This window comes from Larimichthys crocea, chromosome XXII (genome assembly GCF_000972845.2).
Source record: "Larimichthys crocea isolate SSNF chromosome XXII, L_crocea_2.0, whole genome shotgun sequence".
Classification (NCBI taxonomy): Eukaryota; Metazoa; Chordata; class Actinopteri; family Sciaenidae; genus Larimichthys; species Larimichthys crocea.
This window is the reverse complement of record NC_040032.1, coordinates 12,305,150-12,328,031: the sequence shown is the minus strand read 5'-3', so window position 1 is coordinate 12,328,031 and position 22,882 is coordinate 12,305,150. Positions and strand designations below refer to the sequence as shown.

Genomic DNA, 22,882 nt, shown 5'->3' with positions numbered 1-22,882 from the left:
AGGCGTGTTTTTGTATGGGAGCATTTTATAGCTATGTACATACAGTACCTTTAGTTACAGTGACTTTTCACACATAGAGCAGAATAACCAAGTATATCCTCTTACCCAGTTAAAGTTAACCGTGCCTGCGTGTGGGTGGCAGTTATAAGTCGATACTGTTGTTAGATTCGTATTGCTCGTGTGAATATTCTGCAGAATGCAGCAGCTGAAACGGACACACATCTGAGGAAACACAAGCAGCATCGTAACAACATCAGGTTTCACGTGTGTGCATCGATAACCAACCTTTAACAGAGAACATTACTTTTTTTAAGCGTTGCCACTGCAGGTCAACTGTGTATGAAATCATCACTTGCAAGCCAGCCAGCCCAACCGCGGTGGGAATAATTTGACGTGTGTGTCATACAGCCATTTGAACGGATGCACATCCAGTTTTTTTTAAAGAGTAATGCCCTCATGTCCCATTAGCGTAGCTCACGACTAACAAGTGAATGTTCAGAAACAATAAATAATACTTCAGCTCACTCAAAAGCGTCTACAGAGGCTTGTGAAGTCTTAAATATGAGTACACCTCAGTATTGTTACAGCATATCTGGGATAAACAAGAGTAAATGACTGTGAGAGGACATCGCTGTTACATTGCTCTGTGTCTTTGAGGACCCGTGTGTGTGTGTGTGTGTGTGTGTGTGTGTGTGACAGCTGAGCATGTGTGAGGAGTAACAGGACTCTTAATTAGTGCTGGGTTCGGGGTGCTATATAAATAGCTCAGTGTTGTACAGTACAAATGGGGAGGGGGGCTCAGATCCCCTCAGTTCGGTCTGTCAGTCAGTGCTGACTCACTTAAGACAAGGACCCCTTTTATTCCTCCTGTGCAGCCCTGTGCCCGACAGCCTGCTCGCGTCGGAACAAAAGGGTCCAATTTAATGCTAACTGGATGGTTGGCTGGTGTTGTCTGCGCTTTGGAGGGCTCTTTATTGCTCGCCGTGCCATCTCTTCCCGCAGCCATCCTTTGTCTCAACTCTCCGAGGAGACCTCAGTGGGGCAAGCTCCCTTTTGGCAGCTCCTACCAGTTTCTCGCATCAAGCAGTGCCCCGTGCAGAACAGGCCGGCTTGTTTTTGTATTTTTTGTGCAGTTGTGCTTTGATACCCTGCGGTCGGTTTCACGCACATGGCTTGTGCTGTCTCCTGGGTATCACAGCTACAGAGCTGTGATAAGATTTTTGACCCTGGCTATTACTATAAAGGAGCTGAGAGGTTGGTTTTGAATCCACATAGAACCCCCACGGAGAGACGCCTCCCCCTGGAACGACAACGATTTTACACTTACAAGATGCATGTTAACAACCAAGTCCAAAGAGTCCTCCAAATAATCACTGCGTGGAAATTTGCATTTCTAAATCTCTGCTCTTACCTGCGTCAGACGGAGTATGTCATATCTCCACGTTAGAGTCTGTAAATCCTTTCTTGCCCTCATTTACCAGCACAGGCTTCTCCGTCCGTGTGTGCCATACTAATACCTGCAGGGTAAGAAGAAAGAGATGGAGATGAGCAGAAACACTTAAAAAAACAAGACATTTTGTCTCAGCAGTGCTGTGCACTAGTAATGCACTACGTCATGCCTGCTACACAATGTCTAGAGGCGGTGTGTATGTGTAAATGAGCTGCGAGCGTGAAGAATTGGCTGCAAGTTTACTGACTTTAAGATCAAATTGTTATGACAGCTAAAGGATTTCCAGCCGAGCTCTCACACTATCAGCTTGTTTTATTGCTAATTTGCAGAGGTTGCACGACGGGAGCCTCCGTTTCTTTACCTTAGTGCAGTTAGCAGCTTTAGGCTCCAAGTCGCCGAGAGTGACCAGCTCCTTTAATAAACTGCTCTCCTGATAACCTCCCTTCACTCCGCGTAACTTGAAATAAGCCTGAGGTTTAGACAGAATGAGGCGCAGGTTCACTGCAAACCCAGCCATGTCGATGGCAAAGGGCCGGTGTGGGTCGAACACCGTCTTCCAGCCGTACACCTTGCCCAGAGTGTTCACCTTAGGGGACTCGTACCGCAAGCCGCCCACAAAGGCCACAGGCCACACTGACACCTTTTTGGTGGAACGCATCTGGAAAGCAGAGACAGAGATACAAGTAGAAGTGTGTGTGAAAGGATGAAGGGATTGCACTCTTAAAGAGTCCTTACCTCCTCAAACAGCTCCAGACTGTATGTGTTGTCATCGTCTGCAAAGTAGACAATCCCAGGCTGACTGCTGTTTACGTTGAAGGTCTCCCGAAGCCACCGCAGGGCCAGGTTCCTCTGTATCGTACCCCGAGGTATTCGGGGGTCCCTTGTGTCCCCACGTATCTTATAGTTCCTAGGCGTCTCCACATTCAGGTGGGTGTAGTTGAGTCCCATGTCCCGGAGGAGATGGGTGACAAGAGTGGTCCTCCTCTGGGAGTCCTCCACCAGGATCCAGTGCAAGTTGGGGACGTGCAGCAAAGTGTTGGCCAGACGCGTCAGCTCTGCCTTCTGCACCGGCCGGCTGTAGGTGGGAGTGATGACGTGGATGGTGGACAGGATGTCAGACCAGGGCGGAGGCCGGCTGTACACATACTCGGTGCGCACCACCTCCACGATGTCCCGGTTCTGAAGCGAGCAGGACTCCTTGAAAGCAAAAGTATTTCTGGAGTTGGAGCGACCGTCACGTCTGTCATCTAGCCAGGAGGGAAGATGATTACAGTGAGCCTCTGCGGTACCATGACCCAATCCTGTGTGCAATACACCCTAACTTTACAACATGTGGCATTTCACCCTGTGCTTTAGCAGACTGTTGAGTAATTTTACCCTTTTGAGTGGCGAGCAGAGGAGTGATGGTGCTCTGGTGCCAAACAGTGATGAGCAGTGTCCAAGGCAACACGATCAACACAATGGCGACGATGTCTCGTCTCTTCGGCATCTCCAGGGTCAGACCGGAGTCATGTCACTACCTGCATGCAACACACGATACGGTTCACAAAAATTGAGGTGTTGCAGCTTTTCCAGATGTCACTGAGCACAACAAGCCAACAAAACAGTGTCTTATATTATTATTTTAAACATTGCACATCCAAACACTGTTAGAGACATTTTAAATTAAATTTTAAGGTATTGTATTTATTATTTATATATCAAGAGAGCTAATTTTGTACTTCTTCTAGAGTGCTGTATAATTACATTTATGTTTTTTGGGTTTTTTGCTGTCACAAAGATAGATATGCACGGGTTGAGACTCCATTTAGAGTTATTATCTAAAAGGAAACATTCACTGCTTTTAGTTTTCAGTCTATTTAGCATACTGTCTTTGGCCTGTGAATGGATGACTGAGTTCCCTAATTCGATGGCCCATCGCTAGATGCGAATTGCACTTTGAAGCCCATAGACGGTGGCTCTCTCTCTCTCTCTGTTGAACAAACATCAATATACTGTAGCTGCAAGGCACAAACTGAAGGAAGAAGGCATTGTGTTAAGAAGCAGTCTCAGACTGGTTCGAAGTGCTGCACGACAGAAAAATAGGTCAGAAAGTGCTTGGAGCTTTTCTTTTTTGTCTCATCTGAAAGCATACTGGTACACTGCAGAGATCACTTGAGATAATGATTTGAAGAGGGACGCTGTGTGGCTGAAAGGGTCAAGCCCTTTTCGCTGCCTGTAAACAGCTGACACAGATAAAAGACGGTATATGGATTGACTGGTTTGTGGTTTCTGGTACCTTAACACAGCCCAGGAGGCCCAGATGTTCTTTATAGTTACATACAGCAGATTTATTTAACTCAGTGACAGACGTAGACCTGTTTCCCTTCCTCCATGTGTGCCACTAAATCCTTCACACCGGTCCTCCAAGTTACTATAAATTAAATCCAGCACCTCCTCTAGAAGCATTTGCATCCTTTCCTTTTACTGTGAAAAATGAAATGTTGATTTAACAGTAGCTTAACATCAACCAGGAGTACTGCAAAGAAGAAACGACTAAATTAAATGAGAGTATAAAAACATTTCTGTTAACAAAGAAGAAGATATACTTTATTAATCCCTCAATGGGGAAATTCTTTTTTCACTCTATTTTATTTTGACATGCATTTTAACCCAGACACACACATGCAGTACAAGGTATAAGGGCTCATAGACATGCAAACGTGGAGAGAGATGGTGGAGTGATGGGCAGCCCCACTGAGAAGCAGTTGTGGGGTATCGGTGCCTTGCTCAAGAGCACCTCGGCCGTGCCCAGGAGGTGAACTGGCACCTCTCCAGCTACCAGTCCACCTTCCATATTTTTGGTCCATGTGGGACTTGAACCAGCCACCCTCCGGTTCCCAAGCCAAGTCCCTATGGAATGAGCTACTGCTTGTTTTTATACTCACGTTGGGCCATTATTTGAGGTGATTTCAAAAATTAACAGTATGTTACATATGAGCACCTAAGGCTCAGGAGGGAGACTTCTTCACCTATTAATCACAGGGTTTGACGGTTCACAGCTACCTTCTTGAGTGTTCTTGAGCACGACAGTGAACCCCACATTCCCCTCCCATGGGTTGGCCACTACTTTGCATGTTAGAGAGGCAAACTGTAAAGCGCGACATAAATGCAAATCTCGTTATCTTACCTATGTTTATAGGCAACACACATGGTCGCTTCAAGGACTGGTAGTCTCTGTATGAAGAGGGATATCCCTGCAGAGAGAAAAACACACACACACAGGATTAGAGTTTGTTTGACAGCCTGCCATGAGAGCAACGCAGCAATGTGTGTAACATTATCTGAACTTCTGAAGTGACCTACATGGTGCTCAACATGCTCCGTCTTTGACCGAGGTCACTTTGAAATCCTCCAAACACTAATAGCTAAATCTCTGTAGACATGCAGAACATGTGGGGCAAATGTTTTATATGCTGTGTGCATAACTAGAAGCATAAACAACTGTTCCATGCATTATTTGTGTGGTTTTGGCATGACTCATTACCAAAAGGTCATTCGTGTTTCTTGCAGATTTTCAGCGGGGCAGGTTTAACCCGGTGCAGCTGAGTTTTGTTGCAGCTTTGCTGATAGTAGATATATTCTTTATTTGCAGTCCAGAAGCCCTGCAGCCTTCAGTGTATGATCACAATAATACAGCCGCCAAACCACTCTTCATGAGGCAAATCATCTGCTGGTTAATCACAAGTCTTTAGACGCAATTAATCCTTGATTAAAAGGATCAACCCCAGTCTGAGATCAAAAGGTTGTGCTAACTAATTAACACATCAGGATAGGTTTAATAGGATTATGTTTGAACTGCATATCACTGATGAAGACAACCCTAATTATTGATGCAAAAACAATGACTGGCTTTGCAACCTCTCGCCAGTTTTCATCCCTGTTTTAAGGCGGATTGTGTCAGAAAGGAACCAGTTCAGATCAAATGTTTTGGCTGTCATCTGATGACGATTTAGTCTCTGGGGGCAACCGCCAATGTTTCTGGGCTCGTAGACATCTAATATCTGGAAAAACAAGTGTGACTTCCTCCTCGAGTAGCAACTTGATAAAAAGACAGAAGTATATGAGCGCAGATAACAGCTAATAACCAACTAAATGGTCATCAGACAGAAGCTGATTGGTTCTTGCATTGCAGCCAATGCATTCTACCTCATTTGCTTTCCACACGGCATCCCACTCAAATGTGACGCTACGTGGTCGATATTACTCAGACTACAAACAGAAACATCAACTTTTCTGCATTCATATACATATATATGTTTATAGAAACTACACATGCATGAAACCAACAAACTAAATGCATTATTTTGAGCATGTTGCTACAGAATAACGCATCAAAATGCACACAGTGATACAGCAACCAGGGTGAGACGAAACACCACACAGTTTAGCAGCGTTGCTTAGAGTTTATATGTGCACTCACCGTCTAAATTTGCTTCCGCTTGCACAATGTGTTCAAAGAGTTACAGCAATTTACGACAAATAGGCCGTGGCAACCAGGGAATGAAATAAATGAAACTACTTTTGTGGGCCAATTTGGGGAATATTGGATGCAATTTATGTTTTATATTTGATTTGTAAGACTGTTTGAGCAAAATTAAAATGGGGGATAAACCTATGCATGTGAAAACGTGCATGGTCTATGTGGACATAGCAATGCATGAAGGACGAAGAGAGCTATGCGCCAAATTTCAGCTTCTAGTCGTAGCATCAATCTGCTAAGTAACTAGTAGACAAACACACAAACTTTCTATGTGGAGGTTATTAATGATGAAACTTAAACCACAAACTGGGCTGTCTTACTGACAGATGTGCTGCGATGAAACACAATTATACCTGTCAATCACATTCGCTGAGCTTTCTGTCCTGAAGGTTCATGATCTGCTGATTGGATTACAGATTTTCACTGTAGGACACATCCTGCACTTCAACGAACAGCGGCTGCCTGAATATCTGGTGGTTGATGATGAATTCTAAAAAGGTGGTGTTGATAAAAATGCAACAACCTATAATGCAACGTGCGTCAGACACCTCATGTCCGTGCACCTTGCTACACACTGTCCACCTGTTAATGACGTCTGCAGGGATCAGGTGAGTCAGCACAAAAAACTGGAAGTCCAGCACACAAATGTAAAGCTAAATAAGTTTGGAGGCATAACAATAATGAATAAACTGTCTGTATCTTATATGTGATAATGAATTAAAGTGTTTTCTTCTTCTGGACCATGAAGCCAATTTAAGCGTTGTCTCCTGAAATAATTCCACAAACTGATCTCGACACGTTCACTTGGCATTAAATATTCAGCTGTTTGTGTACAATGCTGCGACTGAGCTCTCCAAAGATGATTTCTTTAGTGTGAAGGGGTTTTTTTTTTTCTTTTTAAAGCAGCATTGCATAGAAATTGTCTCCAGTTTAAGAGTCATGGAGTCTTCTGATTCACAACAATCGAGTCGTCAACTTTGCAAACACAGCCAAGTCAAGACATAGCAGCCTTCTAATATCACCGACTAGTCCAACAGCAAGAAGCCCAGCTCGGCGTCTTTGTCTTTCAGCCTTTTATTTTATAAACCTCTCCTCAACAGCAGCTTCTTGGTCAGTCACCCTCCTTTTCTTGTCTTAGCTTTGTCTCATTATGTCCCTAGAGGCTGCTGAGCCCAGTTACATTGCACGCTTGTCCAGCTCCAGTTCTGGCACGACACCGGCTCCACTCCTCAGGCTTGAAAAACATCCTCTTCTTCCCGGTGGTCCAAACCGCCTGTGGGACAAACACTAGCACTCACCCCCCGGCGGTCTGAGCTCACAGTCTGGGCAGCTCAGCTAACAAACTGAGCTGCAGCTATAGTTTGCAGCAGTTTACTTTACTGTCCATCAGGAAACACGCCAAGCGTTAACGCGATGCATATGAATGACAGAGACACCATTCACCTCATTACATGTCAGTGTATCATTAACGTGATTTAAATTCTGTTATTTTATGAAAAGAAAACTTGCAAATCATAATCCAAACCAATCAGCACAGTTACAAATATGAACACGGCAGTGAGGCTTTAATACTAAAAAAAAACAGATTCAGATCTACTTCACAAACCTAATGATCTCAACCCAGAGCTCACTAATGAGAGACCTTAACTGGATCAAAGAGGACGAGGAGGACGAGTGGAAGACGGTGCCGGCCTCACTCAGCATTCAAAAAGACCCGAAAGCTTCTCGCTGTGTGTTTAAAATGTATGGCACAGCCCGTGAAAACTATAAATAGGAGACTCTCTTGATATCAGACATCTCAGAGACGTGTCTTTTAAATCCTGTCTCAGCTGGGAAATCCATACTAATGTTGTCTGTGCTAATAACAGCCAAATGGCAGGGGCTGCTGGGGGCTATGAGGCAGATAGGAATTGAACGCAGGCTCAAATTAAAAAGGGTAACAAGCTTGGAGATCACTGTGCAGAAAAAAAAAGGGATTAAGGTAGACGGTTTAAATGATGTCGACCCACCTTTGCACTTTTTATTTCTGCATTGTTAACCTCCGACCTCTTAGCCCGGACAATCCTCGAGTCCTCCAGGCAGGTGGCAGAAGAAATAAACTGCTGAAATGTAATTTTTTCGTTGCAAATACATTAACAGCAGAGGAAGATTATCATGAATTAAATCCTCATTACTGCCATCTGAGTCCGACCAACTGTTATCAATCCACTAAATCCTAACGGTGACCTGTGCTCGTGTCTGTATACGGACAGACAGCTGCAGGTAATCTGATGTATTACTGTTTCTGCTGTTTGATGTTTGCGTTGTTTCCTTTCAGCCGGTTTGAGATGTAAAAAAAAAAAAAAATACGGCTGGTTTGGAATTCAAATATTGAGGCGCTGTGGGATTTTAGTTTTTTATACTTCAGCACCTTTCATCTTCAGCTTCGTTCCTTCAGGTAGTGCTCAAGTTTTTGGATTTTGTTTCCCCCAAAAATATCGGCAATGTTTCTTTAACCCAGCAGATGCTCTAACTGAGCACTGACTCTATATTAAATGATCTACAATGTGTTAATTCAATAACGAAATGAAAACAATAAGAGACGTATACTCACAGATATGAGTGATGATCCACTTTCGTCACACAGTCTAATCCTGTTGTGCCGTGTCAATGATGAAGGTGCTGATAATGCTGCCGGGGCCCTTGATGTGTCAGCTGTGATGAACAGAAGTATCCATCAAGTTCTCTTCCCGGGGTCGGAGAGCGTGCTTGGCGCAGATATGAGCAGCAGAGTCGGGGGGGTGACAAGTAGCGGATTTTGTTCACAGCCTTTCGCAGCTATCCAATCCTCGGGTAGGGTCGCGTCCTCAGTGCCAGCCCCTGTAGAGACAGAGGAGGTCATCCCTCTGGAAGAATGCTGCTTCTCATTGCAAAAACAAAGGCTGGGATTGTCAAAGCTGATGGCAAGGGGACGGGGCGGAGGGGCAGCCATGGCCGGAGGACTCGGGACAATAGAATAAATCACATGAAAAATGTCACAGCCCCACAAATGGAATTCTTACTCAGGGATGAAGCGGGATTTGAAAAAATGGAGAGAGCCATGCATAACGTGTGGGTTGTTTATCTGAGGCATAAACAGCCATAGTCACATGGTCCACTAGTCAGACAGTGAGAGCATTTCTATTCATTTTGCTTTCATTTCCTGACAGGCATATGAAAGGAGTACATTCTGAATGGACGCCTATGCTTTAAAAAGTCTTATAATGGAGCAGGGGGGAAAAAATAAAGAACTTCACAGATGGAGAGGAAGAGCACACGCGGAGTGAATGGCAGTGCGGCTCACATCACAGCTAATTAAGGAGGATGGTTATATTTTGCCATGTGACAAAGCTGCAGGTGGTTCAGATGAGCGGCAATGACCTTTTTGGAAATCACTATTTAATATTTCGTTTTAGCGTCCCCGCCTAATTCATTAATTCACTCTCTGTCTGTGGAGGATGATCCGGGATTTTGTCTCAACGTGACATCATCAGACTCGCACGGTCTGTCTCTGATGATCAGTTTAAAGCCGGGCTCAGACGGGAGTTTTGAAATCATAACTTCACAGACTGTCTAATCTCAAACATGCACGCACTACAAGATCTGGAAAAAATGTTTATCACACACTGCGGGGTATTATTCAGATCATCGTGCCAGATATCGTGCACCACCTTACATGAGCTCACGGGGAAGCAGATGTAAGGTTATGATATGTCTTGCAAGCCTTTCCTCCATCTCAGTTTACAGTCCAATAGATTGTTATTGACACGTGGTCATTCACTTCTATTTCCCTGTATCTCTCTGACATAATCATACAGTTTTTAACTCCTAGATATGAAATATACTCGAAATTCTCAGGCTTTAAGACTGGATATAATCTATGGCCAAACATCAGTACTGACTAAGTTCCTAAACCAGGATTCTCCTCCGATTTGCTTCTGATAAATCTACTTAATAACACTGAGGATGGTTTGGTCCTAAGCACAGACGAAGTTAGTGACTAGCTGTAGCTGGTGAAGGAAGTTGAAGAGGTGATGGAAAGTCCAAAAGACTTGAAAGGAGAGTAAACACAGGACTTCCATTTGGTAGGTGGCAAGCAACGTAATGCCACATGAAGGATAAATTTGATACATTTGTCTCAGATGTGTAATATTTATATTATTATTATTATTATATTTATAGGAGCACTGTTCAGTGCAACTTCTGTGGACTTCTGTGTACCATCGGACCAAAACAAAACATCCTCCTGAAACATCAACTCAATGAAAAACACTGAACCCCGACCTCAGACGTCAGACCCAGCAGGGCTCCTGATGCTACCCTGAACAACAACAAGTCTCCTCAAGCCAGATTCGAACAGGCGTTCAGTCACGGACAAACATTTATAAATGCACAAAGCATTTAATTAATTAGATTAATGTTTAATCACTTGGCAGCCCTAGTGATAACATATTAAAGCTGTGTGTGTTGTTTTGAAGCTCCTCTGCCCAAGAAATCAGTCGATTCAAATGTTACTTTCACCTTACAGATGAAGCTTTTCAGAGATTTTGTTGCTTCCATATATATATATACTTGTTAGTCCACAGTGTGTAGGATGCAGTCTTTACCAGTATGCTCAATGATCACGTATTCTGGGAGATACTCGGCTCGTATCTTAAATAGAGTGAAATTCTGTTTCTTTCTAAAGAGGTCAGGCGGCAGACTGTTTACTTCTCTATCCCTGCTTCCTTCAACAAGCACCGTGATGTGCTATATATCATTATCCCGGAGTCAAATAATTCAAATCAGACATCATTAATATGTCTTACATATTAAAAAATACCATTTGAATGTGCCACTGATTGCTTGTTTGGCTTTTCATTGTCTGAATCAGCTCAGGAAATGTGTTTGTGTCAGTGCCCAGATACTCAGGGAGCAGAAGAAGACGGCGCTTGTAAACAGCCTTTTATGACCAGCAGCATTGACTGCCGTTTGAAATAATGTGTGCACGTAAACAGATTCATTGTCAAAGAATAGCTGCTCTCAGCTCGACACCTCTTCCCCGACTGGTGTCTTTATATCCAGCGGAAACCCAACACCTGCTACCGATCTGACAGGAATCATTTCTGAACAACTTGTCGCTGCGCTGCCTCGTCCTCACATGACACCGCAGAGAAGAAAGTAAAGCTGAGGAGAATAATCCAGATGTTTGGACTTTTTAAAATTATTATTACACCTGAAAGATTATAATATTATTCACAGATATCTATCCGTGTGCTCCCTCTCTGTTACTTCATCACTTCCATCATTCCATCAATATTCTGTCTGCATCTGTTGCAGAGAAACGCCAGTCAGTGTTCGACAGATGGATGATTAATGAGACGCCGATGCAGTCTCCGAAGGTGTCGCACATTGAGAAAGGAGTGTAGGTGTGCTATTAGGATGCAAGTCATTAAAATTCACATTTAATTAATAGTTTCTTAAGCGGGGCAGCTGCAATATTGATGCATATGTGATGAAAACACCGTGAAGCAAAATCATCTGGATGATAATTAGTGGCTTTTCAGTGCAACAGCTCTATCTGTGTCTTTGTATTTATTGTAGCCCTGCACATCTTATTTTCTGGAGGATTTGAGCATTTATTTGCTAGTAGCAGCTGAAGAGTGTCATGAAATTGCAAAGACAGCTGCAGTAAGGACTGAGGCTTTGTACATAGGTCGCCACACGCCACACCACATGTCTTGTTCTGCACCGAATGTGACACAACATGGTATCATATTATTACTTCATGGTATCTTGTGGCCTTCTCTGCACTCTTTCCCCAGGAAAAATAGATCCATTTTTAAAAATCCCACAACGAATGTGACCTACAGGGTTATACCTGGTCTCCTTTGATAGATAAGAAGCTCATAAAATTGAATGCAATCCCAGAGTAAGTACCTCTTGCCTCGTATAAGCTATCACCACCAAGATCCAACGGATAATAACACGACTGAATATCTTCTCCTCCATTCCTTGGCTGCAGCTCTTACTGTAAATTTGATAGAAATGCATTCAAATACAACAGATATGATGCAATCTATGAAGGGAGGAACAACAAGTGCTGCAGAGCGTGGACACCAGCTGATGGAGATCCAAATAAAGAATGAAGAGTTGATGGAAACAAGGCTGATGAAAGGTTTGACACTGATGTCGAACATCATAATAATTAGAAATCTCACGCAAGCACAATCACAGTCAAACTGGGAGAAATGGATGTTAAAGAACGTCTTGTTGAAACCGAGTCAGTGAATGAGAGATGGTTGATTTGATATGTGGGCGTATGCAATTACAGCGTTCTACTGTGAAGATGTTTACAAGTACAGACGGTGTGAAGTCTAACATTTCAAGTGGAAGTGTTAATGAGTACCAGATAGCGACGTGCCAACAATGCATTTCACAGCTCCGACAGGGAAAACGTTCCCACTTACAGCTCAGTTTGCAGTTGCAACAAGTCTGGAACTTTATTTTCATGATCAAAGTGAGAAAAAAAACAACTCGGAGAAGCTTCTCGTTTCGCCTCAGGAGTATGAAAATCTGTCTTCTTTATGAACGCATCACGTGCCAGCACGGTAACCAGGGGATACGGGGAGGATTGGACCGGGGGTGCACACATCTGAGGTGGAGCTGTGCAGTAGCGCGATGATTTAATTAACAAACGTCAAAGTACAAGGCTCACGGCGTGGCGAGTCCAACACAGGCAGCAAATCTAACAGGCAAAAAGAAAGACACAGGAGGAGGAGAGGGGGCTCCGGAGGTCCAGAAGGGGGCCCCGGTTTTGTTTCATGGGGGTCTTTGTGACACATTTCGTCTCATCCCTACCCTGGGGATGCCATGGGAGAACCTACCGAGGGCTATTGCCATGCAAAGCGTGTAGCAATTCTTTGGGGGTGTTCCGTGTACGTAAAAAACTGTGAGGAGAACCCGGGGCAGACCCAGAACCTGCTGGACGGAGGAACTAGAATACGCTGCTACTGCCAACCTCGGATAAGTGGAAGAAACCTGTGCAACTGTGTTTTAGGTTTATTTTGTGAGCCTCCATCAACGACATTCATGCACGTACAACCTCGTTAAATTTGAATTTATTAGCTTTCAGTCTCATTTCGCTGATTGAAAGTATTGTACACCCCCGCTCAAGTCATACGTTCACAACACATACACCTACAGCCACATACACAATCAGGGGCCACAATCAGGAATGAAGCAAATGCATGGCCTTGACTCAATTATAACACACACACACACACACACACACAGGGAGAGTGGCTCTGTTTACATATACGCGACCACACTGTACTGCACGGCACCGGTCCTGATTACAAAAACACACATAACATGTTTACTTGTTTCTCGGTTGCTAAGACTGTTTATCCCCGCGGGGGAGAAACTTTAAAATGAGCGCAGTAAGTTTTAAGTAGTCCACTCGTCATCAGAATGCCTCATTTAGTTGAAGAAACACACACTGCTGCGCTTTCTCTCTCTGTGGCCTCTGTGGAAAGGGCGGGCGTGTTGGGAGGACAGTTTTGCATTTAGATGTGGTCTGGTTTTCAAACTTCTACTTAGATCAGAACAGAACAACAAAACAAAACTGATTGGTAGGAAGCTGACAATGTAACACTTTTTCAAATTATATCGTCTCATCTTTTGCATACTGCGGCCACATTAAAATGCAGTCTGAACCAGACAAAATATCCTCCAGTGAATTTGACAATCATTTGAATGAAAATGTGCATTTAGATTGAGGTCTGATCCGGGAAACTTCTCCTCGGCTATCAGAAAGAAACTGAGCAGCCTTGTTGTGCCGGCTGTTAAATTCAGCAGCTGAGGAATAAACTTGGCTAGATTTACACTTTTCTGTTGTTTTACACTTTTATTCTCAGGTGAGAATCACACTGTAACATTATAGACCTGTCAATCGTATCTGTAACATATAAAGCTCTACCTTCTTGGTAGTCCTGCCTTTGCAGCATCGCGGGTAACCTAAAAATCTGCAAAGACCTGGATCGTCGTTGAACCTGAGGTCAGCAGAATAAAGCCCGGGCGCTCATACAAAGCCACCTGTCACTCACGTGTTACCAGTTCCTACCAGAGCTGCTACGTTCAAAAACCTCCTGAAGACCTCCAGCTCCTCAGGGAGTATCTCCTCTCCAAGCACTACCGATAAATCTATCCCCCTTCCAGAGCTGCCACCTGATTCTAGGTGAGTAACGCTTACTGCTGCACTAACATGCATTAGCCTTGTCGCACTGTATCTTGGTCGTTTTCCCTTTTTGTAAGTCGCTTTGGATAAAAGTATCTTGCTGTTAAGCGACCACACTGTAAATCTTGCATAACTCAGTCCCAACAGGATTTCACGATGTGATTTTTGCGATCAAAATGATTTTGCGGCGGCAATTTTCTCAAGAATTTGGCCCCCTTTTTTGTTGTTTTCTTCACTTTTAAACCGCATCAAAAAGTCTAAACAGGCTTAATGAGACAAAAACCAAGGCAGGCAGATTAAGAAACACTGTTTCCTTTTTATTTTCTGTAAGAAATCTTAACATTAGTACTGGAGTGTAAAATAAAAAAAATAGTTTTCCTCTGCTTGCATGTAAAATTGTTTTGCTCGGTCATTTGCCGATATATATGACGGCAGGTGGGACTTGTTAGTAGTCGCCATCACTAACTAACGTTCCCATGGCGGTGTGTGTGTGTCAAACAGGTGGAAGACACATCTATGGCGGCATGTTTGGTTATTTTGCAATGACACAGTAGGAAATATGCGGCCCCGCGAAAATATGCGGCATATTGCTGATTATGCAGTAATCCACGCGATCGCAAAATCGCGAAAAACTGGAGGGACTGATAACTTTAAGCCTTAATATAATGTGAACAGGTGAGTTGTATATAAATTCACCCTCAGTACAGTTGTCATGAACGGGGAAATTAGCTACAGAGACCAAAAATGTTTTTGTACCAGGCTGTAAACATGTTTATTTCTGCTGTTTTAACATGGGGACTTATGAAGCCAGCCTCAAGTGGCCGTTTAAGGAACTGCAGTCTGTGGCCCTTCCTCACTGACTGAAAGTTTTGGCTTTGCTTATGTGCACACTATAATCTTATTACTGCATGCATCTGGAGTTTGAGAATAATTCAATCAGGCTGTTCCCTCAGTTAATATTCCCATTTACTTGCTATTTTGCATACTGAATTTGTTGACGGAGTAAATAATGATGCGCTTGTTTCCCCCTCGAGGTTATCAACATTCATCAAAAATTCATGTCTTATCGCTGTATCACTTCACCAAAAAGACCATATAATCATGTGAAGACGTGCTGCCTGCATGTCGTAAGATGCATTGTTGTGGTAGAATAAGAAATCAGGAGCCAGAGGCCGACGACGATCGGTTCCATCAAAAATCACAGCGTGCACGTTTATTACTGATCACACGTGGAATATTCTGCTGGGCATGTAATTAACTTAATCCAATTATTGTCACGATCAGAGCGAGAAACAACAGTTTTTACCGTCAATTCTTCAGCTTCTTGTTTTGCCCTGAAGACATCAGAACGTTCTTGTTTCTACATTTCTGAACAAGACTTAAGAGTGGTGTGATAAACATAAAGAAACCATATGTGAATAAATTAGCTCTCAATCAGTGATTGAAACTACTGTACACCGCCCACAGAGGCAATCATATCTCCCAGCACAATTAAAAACACACCTACAGCCACATATGTACACAATCAGCAGCCACAATCACAGAAGGAGGTGATTGCATGGCCTTGACTATACAGCAGAGCAGCTTCTATTATAAACGACCATATTCTCCTGATTACGCAAACACACACAGACTGTTTACCCGTTTCTATTTTTGTCCCAGAAACTTTAAAAGTAGTGCAGTAAGTTTTTAAATACCAGCCGTCATCACAGTAGGCTCATCTAGTTTAGAAGGAACACAAACACACTGCTGCTCGTTCTCTTCATGTCTGGTCTCCACAGTCTGAAGCTCGCTGATGGAGGGAGGACAGGGAGGACTGTTATCCCGCTTAGAGCGTCCCTGTGGGAGGCTTTATTTTGGGAAACTACCTGCGAACATGCTGATGTCTAAGGGAGTTTAACACGTTCACCATTTGCTAATTAGAGTCAGACACAAAGTTTGGATGCAGCCATATGTCAAAATGAGGCAACAGGGGAAGTTATTCTACAGTTTAACTCTGACGTAAATGATGGTGCTGATACTGAGGAGAAGCTAAAGAACTGATTTATAAGTATCATCAGAGAGATTAGAGCTAAATTTTGGCATCTACGCGGTGAATCACACTGATGGCTCGACCTTCAGGAGCGATTTTGGGTTCAGTATCTTGTTCCCTGCAGACTGGAGAGGTTCTGATCGGTGGACGGGTCCACTCTACCGTCTGAGCCGCAGCTGCAGCCTGAAGTCCTTTCGTTGATACTTTTAGTTGTACATAACGTGAATATTTCACATAATTCAGCTGAGTAAAAACAGAATTATGAAGCCTGCCAGAAATGAACTTACTCTTTGAACTTTAACGTTTGTTGTAATCATGTATTATACAGTAAAATTATACATATTCTTAAGACTGTATCATGTGTTGACTTACTTAATATTTACGTTGGGTAGGTTAAACATAAATATTATACATTTATATTAATTTATATATAAAACCCGCCGTGTGTCCTGTATAATAAATGCATGTGTGACATTTGTAACAAACCCAAACCACTTAAAAAAAAAAGATCAAAAATTCAATTAGTTATAATTTAAGTTAATTGATGACTGACCTCCAGCCTTGATAGACATAGAGGGGTGATATCGGCTTACCGTGTACTGAGATGGTGACTGTGTCGATGGATCGCTCCAATAAAAAGCAGCAGCAGACAGTGTGTGTGTGTGTATATATATATTAGAGTTGTCACGATACCAAAATAAGTAACCACGATACTATACCAGACAAAGTATCACGGTTCCGGGTATTATCGCGATACTGCAGCCTTTTTTTTACTACTATTATTATTATGAACTGCAATGTATTTGTACAAGTTATAAATACTAAATATATATAATACTTAATTACTTATAATGCTGTTTGGTGCATGATAAACATAATACTGGTGAAGTAAGAAGCATGCAGTGAGAAGCCAGGAAACTGGCATCGGTAGTACCGTTGTGTATAATTTCTAGTATAGTAGGAACCGTTACCATTTGGCACCGTGGGGTATCGTGGGTATCGTGCAACTCTAATATATATACACATCTCTGACAAAGTACAGCTGATGGGAATGTGATGAGAATGACTGGAAGTCTTCCTCATTCCTGCAGCATGAGCGCCAAGGTCTCTGATGTAACTGTTGATTTTTTTTTTGTGCCCCAAACTGCAAATCACTTTCCTTTTTTCTGAGGTAACAAAGTCAATCAATCATCTCTCAGCGTGAGTCCTGCAGCAGGGACGGAGAGTTGTTGTGGAAGGTTGTGTGGGCGTGTTTGTCATGAGCGTGTGATACCTCTGTTCTTAGGTTTGATTATTCTGCGTGAAAATACGCACGGTGTGAAATGTGTCGCCGATTTTAATAATTGGCAAACTACGTGTGACCACAAGCCATCACGAGCCAATCAACAGTTCTGAATAGAAAATGATATTGTGTTTTATTACACAACACCATCCGGACGTGGACGAGATCGATGTATTAAACATGATTCATCACCTCCGAGACGTGCGAACAGACACTACAGCCTCATTTGTCCAAATTCGACTTGATATATTACGTATCATTTATCATACGCTGATAGAAAAAAGGTGTATTTTTTTTACATTAAGCTCTCGCAGCTTTAGTGCCTGGCTGCTAATGGTGTTTCTCTCAGGAGTCTCGCTTCGTTTGCCTGCACCTGCTTTGCGCTCTCGGGGCATTGGAGTGATAAGTGCGAGCTCCTGCTTCAAAGTGTTCAAACAACACTCATGGTGTTTGCTGTAGAGACACGAGTCCGGCGTCTGTCTCACTTTAAGACGAGTGTGAAGCTCGTCAACAATCTGCTGTGTCTGTATCGCCTCGGTCAAAGCCAGACTTTGAGTCTTTAGATGGGAGAACAACATGCATGTTACACATAACAACACAGCCAACATAAAGTGACTTTCTGCTCAAACAATAGTTCACAGTAGACTGGTTGCATCCAATAATACAGTCACAGTTCAGCGGTCTCGCCTGAAGAACAACGCAGACTTTCAGTCTGCAGAATAGTTTGTAGTGCAAAGCACACCGCCGCACACAGTAGGCCGACATGAGGCTGTGTGTGAAAAATGCAGCCCACTCATCCATTTTGAACAAGACCAGTCTGGTGACATTAGCCGATGCTAAGAAGAGGGCGTTTGGCAAAGAAAGAAAAGAAACAGAACGCAACACACACTGGAGGAGTTTCCTGCCTGAGAAGTCAAATTCAAACTTAAGACAGAGTCAAATCAAGTGAAGAGTTCGACTTGATCGTGTCGGTCGTTCAGGTGCAGCTTCACCCTTTTCCTGCAGCGTGTCATTACAGTACTTCTCTGGTGACTGAACACATCAGTCGTCACTCAGAGTGTTAACCCAGCCGACATGAAAGATTACAGTTCAGTGAGGACATCAGAGCGTCCCGTCAGTCAGACATCCTGACGTTCTCGTGTATTGATCCGCTCGTGCACCGTTCCCTCCCGCTCGAAGTGAGAATTCGCCTCTGATCTGAATCGTCTTTCAAACGGGCAAAAACAACCTCAAACGATCTGACTCAAAGGTTGTTTTTTTTTGTAATGTACGTCAAGAGTATGCAGATAAAAAGAAAAGAAAGCCAGTGAGAAGCATGGAAGGATTTTGTCTTGAATATCCTTTTACCAGCTGAGATGCATTCGATGCAGATTACACAGGAGCTGATGCAGTATCCGAGTCCTTGGAATGGATTTCAAATGCTCTCTTCAATAATCCTCTGATGGATTTCCGAGCAGATCTTGATTCAGGATCAAACTCTTTCAACAAGAAGCATTAACCAGCAGCTTGTTAATGAACACTAAGCGAGACTTATTCCGATATTCATGACGTCTTGGATAAAAATGACAAGCAGCTGGAGTCGACTGCAGCACGGCTTCATGTTTTATTCTGGGAGCAGACAAGAGTTTGTTCCCTCTTTGACATGTAGCACTGCACGATTCAAAAAGATTCTTGGGAACTGCAAAGTTTGAATTCGGCTGCACACCTGCAATTAACACGACTTCTAGTGGCTCATTTGTTTGTGGCAATAATTTAGTCAAACCAGGCTTTACACAGACTGAGAAATCAGTGTTAGGTTGATTTGCAACCCATTTGTAATCAGTAATCCCCTGGTTTACATGAGCCCACATCACTGTAGTATCCCTATGTTGGGAGATCTCATGTCAACAGTTAGATTAGTTTGATTTACTGTTGCTTTTTAATGCTGAGACAAAGACAAATGTCCCGCTGACGGGACAATAAACTTCCCTCCTTGTTAAATTTCTGTAAGTAATGCGAGGAGGTGAATATATTTTACGTGTCCCACTGCATCTTCATTAGTGTCAGTGTTTTGACAAAGAAGTGTTAGATAATCGGCTGTTCGCTCCAGACAGTTTGGCAGCGACGTGGCAAAAAAGACCTCTTGAAGATCATCCAAAGTCTAATTAAAAGATTTACATTTCAGTGCCAAGAACGACGGGGCTTCATCTCAGCAAACTAAAGTCTGACAGTGACTTTATGAAGATGAACACAGATCAAATTAAAAGGTATCAATCTTCTTTTTTTTTCTTTGTTAACCAGATGTTCGATGTTGAAGTGTGATGACAGCGTTTCATCAAGAGCAGGTGTGAAGCAGCAGAGGAGCCGAGGAATGATTAAAGATCCTCTGCGCTCGAATCTGCTCAACAGTTTTTGTTGTAAAATGACTTTTATCAACGTGAAACTTCTCTGTAATGCAGCCAGATAGATGACATCTCTCTCATAGCTCATCTTATTCAACATGCACTGTGACAGTAAACCCATAAAGAGTCAGAAAGCGTGTCCTGCCGGTCCACGCTTGCATGCTTTCAAATGCTCACAGATCAAAAAAGGAGAGGAAAGGTTCAGACCTTAACTGAAGACTGGAAGCAGCTCAGCATCCACTTCTCTGCATGTCGCCGTCTCCTCCGCTGCCTCCGCCTCCGAGCTTAGATGATCTCACCAAGACAGATTTTTTTTAAAAACACTCTCTGCTGCACGTTATCGTCTCAAAGGTGTCCCCCCGTCATTCATACGTGCACGCTGCATCCCTGAATGAACGAGCAGGGCTCACAGGTGTACATGTCGGGAATGCACTCCAGATCTCACGCTGTGCTCCAGTGCTCACAGACCGAGATGTGGTGGAAGAAGAGAGGGCAGCTTACTTGTATCTAAACCCTCCCTCCCTCTATTCTACTCTCCTCCCGTCGCTCTCCCTTTCTCTGTCACTCCGTCTCATTCCACTTTACCTTCTTGATGCCCCTGTTTAGCTCCCACCCTTTCCCCCACCTCTTGCAACAAATGAATACGCCGGGCTTCTTCTTTCTCGTCGGTAATTGTCTGATTCCAGCAGGAGTGCAATAGAGAGAGAAAGAGAGAGAGAGAGAGAGGCAGACACGGCTCGAGGCAAGACATCTGAGAGCGTATTTATATGGGACTGAGGGAGTCTTTGCTTCGAGGGCAGCACCAACCCCCCCTATCCTCTCTGAAACAAGCAGCTATTGGCATGTACCAGATAGGAATCAACAGCTTACACGAGTACAGGAGGATGAGAGGGGAAAGATACGGGGATGCAGCTGTCCAAGAAAAGATGAGCAGAGAGATTGTGTAGTCTGTATGTTACATGCACAGTGAACAACCAGTCATTTAAACAAGCACACTCTCAAAATGTGGGACGCAATTATATTCTTTTGACAATGACAGATCACCTCCGAGGAGCCATTAAGTGCTACTTTCCCTTCCTTTTTGAAACATGTGACATTTAGAAGAAATGCTAAGCTACCGAAGGGCGATCCACCAAACTTGAGCCTAACCTTTTACTAAATAATTGTTTTGTGGCTGCGCATCATGCGACACCTAATCGGAAAATATTGAAATCATAGTACCTCGGTGTAAAAGCTGTGAAGTGAAATAACCACCCAGGAATCCTTGAGTCAAACGTCGTGTCTTAAGCTCGATTATGACACTAAGGTCAGAGTTTTAACTCAGATAAATGTGCGTTTCTTTGTAATGCAGCCACTCTGTAACGAGATCTATTATCCCCCCTTAGCTTCATCGAAATGAGCAGCTGTGGCCTTTCAAAGTTTGAAATTTGACCTTTTAAATCTTTGTCCCCAATCACAGCCATTTGTAAGTAAAGCAGGATTTAGCTTATTCTCCCGTGTTGCAAACTTTAGTGGAGACAAAATACAGCTGAGCGAGTTTATTTATTTCATGCAGATGTCACAAAAACATCAATAAAAAATGTTCATTTGTTTTGATTTTGCTAAACGTCAGGCTACAAATGAAATATTTGATTTAAAACCTACCTGACAAAAACAAAAAGCAGCAAAGCATCTTCTGCTTTGATTTTGCACATCCTATTCTTGGTGTGATTTTGCCATGTAAACCAAAATGCTGTCAAACAATCCTTTAACTCACTCTCAGCAGAACGGGAGCGGTGGTTATAAAAGTCGGTTTACGGCACGTTTTATATGAATCTTGACTCTAATTTTCAGTTTAGAACTTTGTCACATCCTATTTTTGCTGTGGATGATTGTATGTTTTAAAAATCGTGAACTATTTTCTGTTTTCTGCCTTTGCAAGAGGAACAAGTAGGTCAAAGCGCCTTGGGACGTTGTGAGCATTCTGACAGACTTCCAGATCTCCTGGAAGTTGGTCTCCAGAGGGGTGAAGGCATTATTTAGGGCAAAGCCCTGCACAGTATAGTGTTCTCCTACCTGCAGCTTGTGCATCAGAGAAAAATGAAAATAAGAAAAAAAAATAAATAAAACAAAACAAGCAAATACTGTATGTAAATATGATAAAGCTGGGAGAGCTTGATGGAGACAAGATGCACAGACGGATGCGTGATTCATGCAGCCAGCTGCAAGGTGTATGTTTGTGTTTGAGAGCGATGATCGAGCTTTCCGTGTGCAGTGTTTGCCTTTTTGGTTATTTTAAGTACAGTAGAGTTATTGCATTAAGTCCCTTATGGGAAAGCATCGTCTACCTCTGTCGCTGCCGCTGTTACCAGACAACAGCTTCCACAAACTGTAGCAATGGTGTTAAAGAGAGAGAGAGAGAGGAGGAGAAAGAACAAGGCAAAGGAAGTTCAAAAAAAAAAAAAGGCTCAGCCAAGCTGAATGGCCGGGTGTTTTGTCTCTTGGTGTCTCAATGGGAAGCCTACAATGTGTGTTAATTCATCCTTCACAAAGAGCCTTGAAGCGAGGCTTTCCCAAACCAGCAAACAAATCACTTCCTCGAGCCCAATTGGTATTCTGCGGCCGACTCTCCGGTCTTTGTGTCGTTGAAATGAACAGCGGAATAACAAACAGATTCAAGTCGTAGGTGTGGTTCACTCACAGAGGTGACTGACTGAAACTCTTCATGCACACGTGGATCCTTCCTTGTTTCTGGCCTATCTTCAGATACATCGTGATTCTGAAACATGGATAATGAAGTTGTGTCAAGTTAGTTACATACTTGATTCTGATTTTTGAATTAAGCTCATCTCCAATCTGTTATTTCTGTATTGTGTTTCTTTCTTTGCTGGAGTCAGATCTGGTCCCAGGTTAACTGTGTAATCTGATTAAACAAATTCATTTAGGAATATGCAATAACGTCTACTATTTAACCGCTATCATTCAGCTCGCTGTGTTTTA

General features: G+C 43.1%; 1 protein-coding gene across 1 annotated transcript; it reads right to left on the bottom strand.

Annotated features, from left to right (window-relative positions):
* Nucleotides 1-7: 7 nt before the first annotated feature.
* b3gat1b (beta-1,3-glucuronyltransferase 1 (glucuronosyltransferase P) b) lies at nucleotides 8-20,506 on the bottom strand. The gene is made up of 8 exons (XM_010749459.3): nucleotides 20,111-20,506; nucleotides 8,566-8,831; nucleotides 4,620-4,686; nucleotides 2,828-2,970; nucleotides 2,186-2,697; nucleotides 1,812-2,108; nucleotides 1,412-1,517; nucleotides 8-1,300 (listed from the first exon to the last, which is right to left on the bottom strand). Exons 4-7 carry the CDS (start codon nucleotides 2,937-2,939, stop codon nucleotides 1,431-1,433), a joined length of 1,008 nt encoding a protein of 335 aa, XP_010747761.2. The 5' UTR covers nucleotides 2,940-2,970; nucleotides 4,620-4,686; nucleotides 8,566-8,831; nucleotides 20,111-20,506; the 3' UTR covers nucleotides 8-1,300; nucleotides 1,412-1,430.
* Between the last annotated feature and the right edge of the window lie 2,376 nt (nucleotides 20,507-22,882).

Coding starts and splice junctions, on each gene's coding strand:
- b3gat1b (XM_010749459.3), bottom strand. CDS start 2,939: ATGCCGAAGAGACGAGACATCGTCGCCATTGTGTTGATCGTGTTGCCT. Junction 2,109..2,185: donor GTCTGGAGCTGTTTGAGGAG/GTAAGGACTCTT, acceptor TCTGCTTTCCAG/ATGCGTTCCACCAAAAAGGT. Junction 1,518..1,811: donor AAGCTGCTAACTGCACTAAG/GTAAAGAAACGG, acceptor CTTACCCTGCAG/GTATTAGTATGGCACACACG.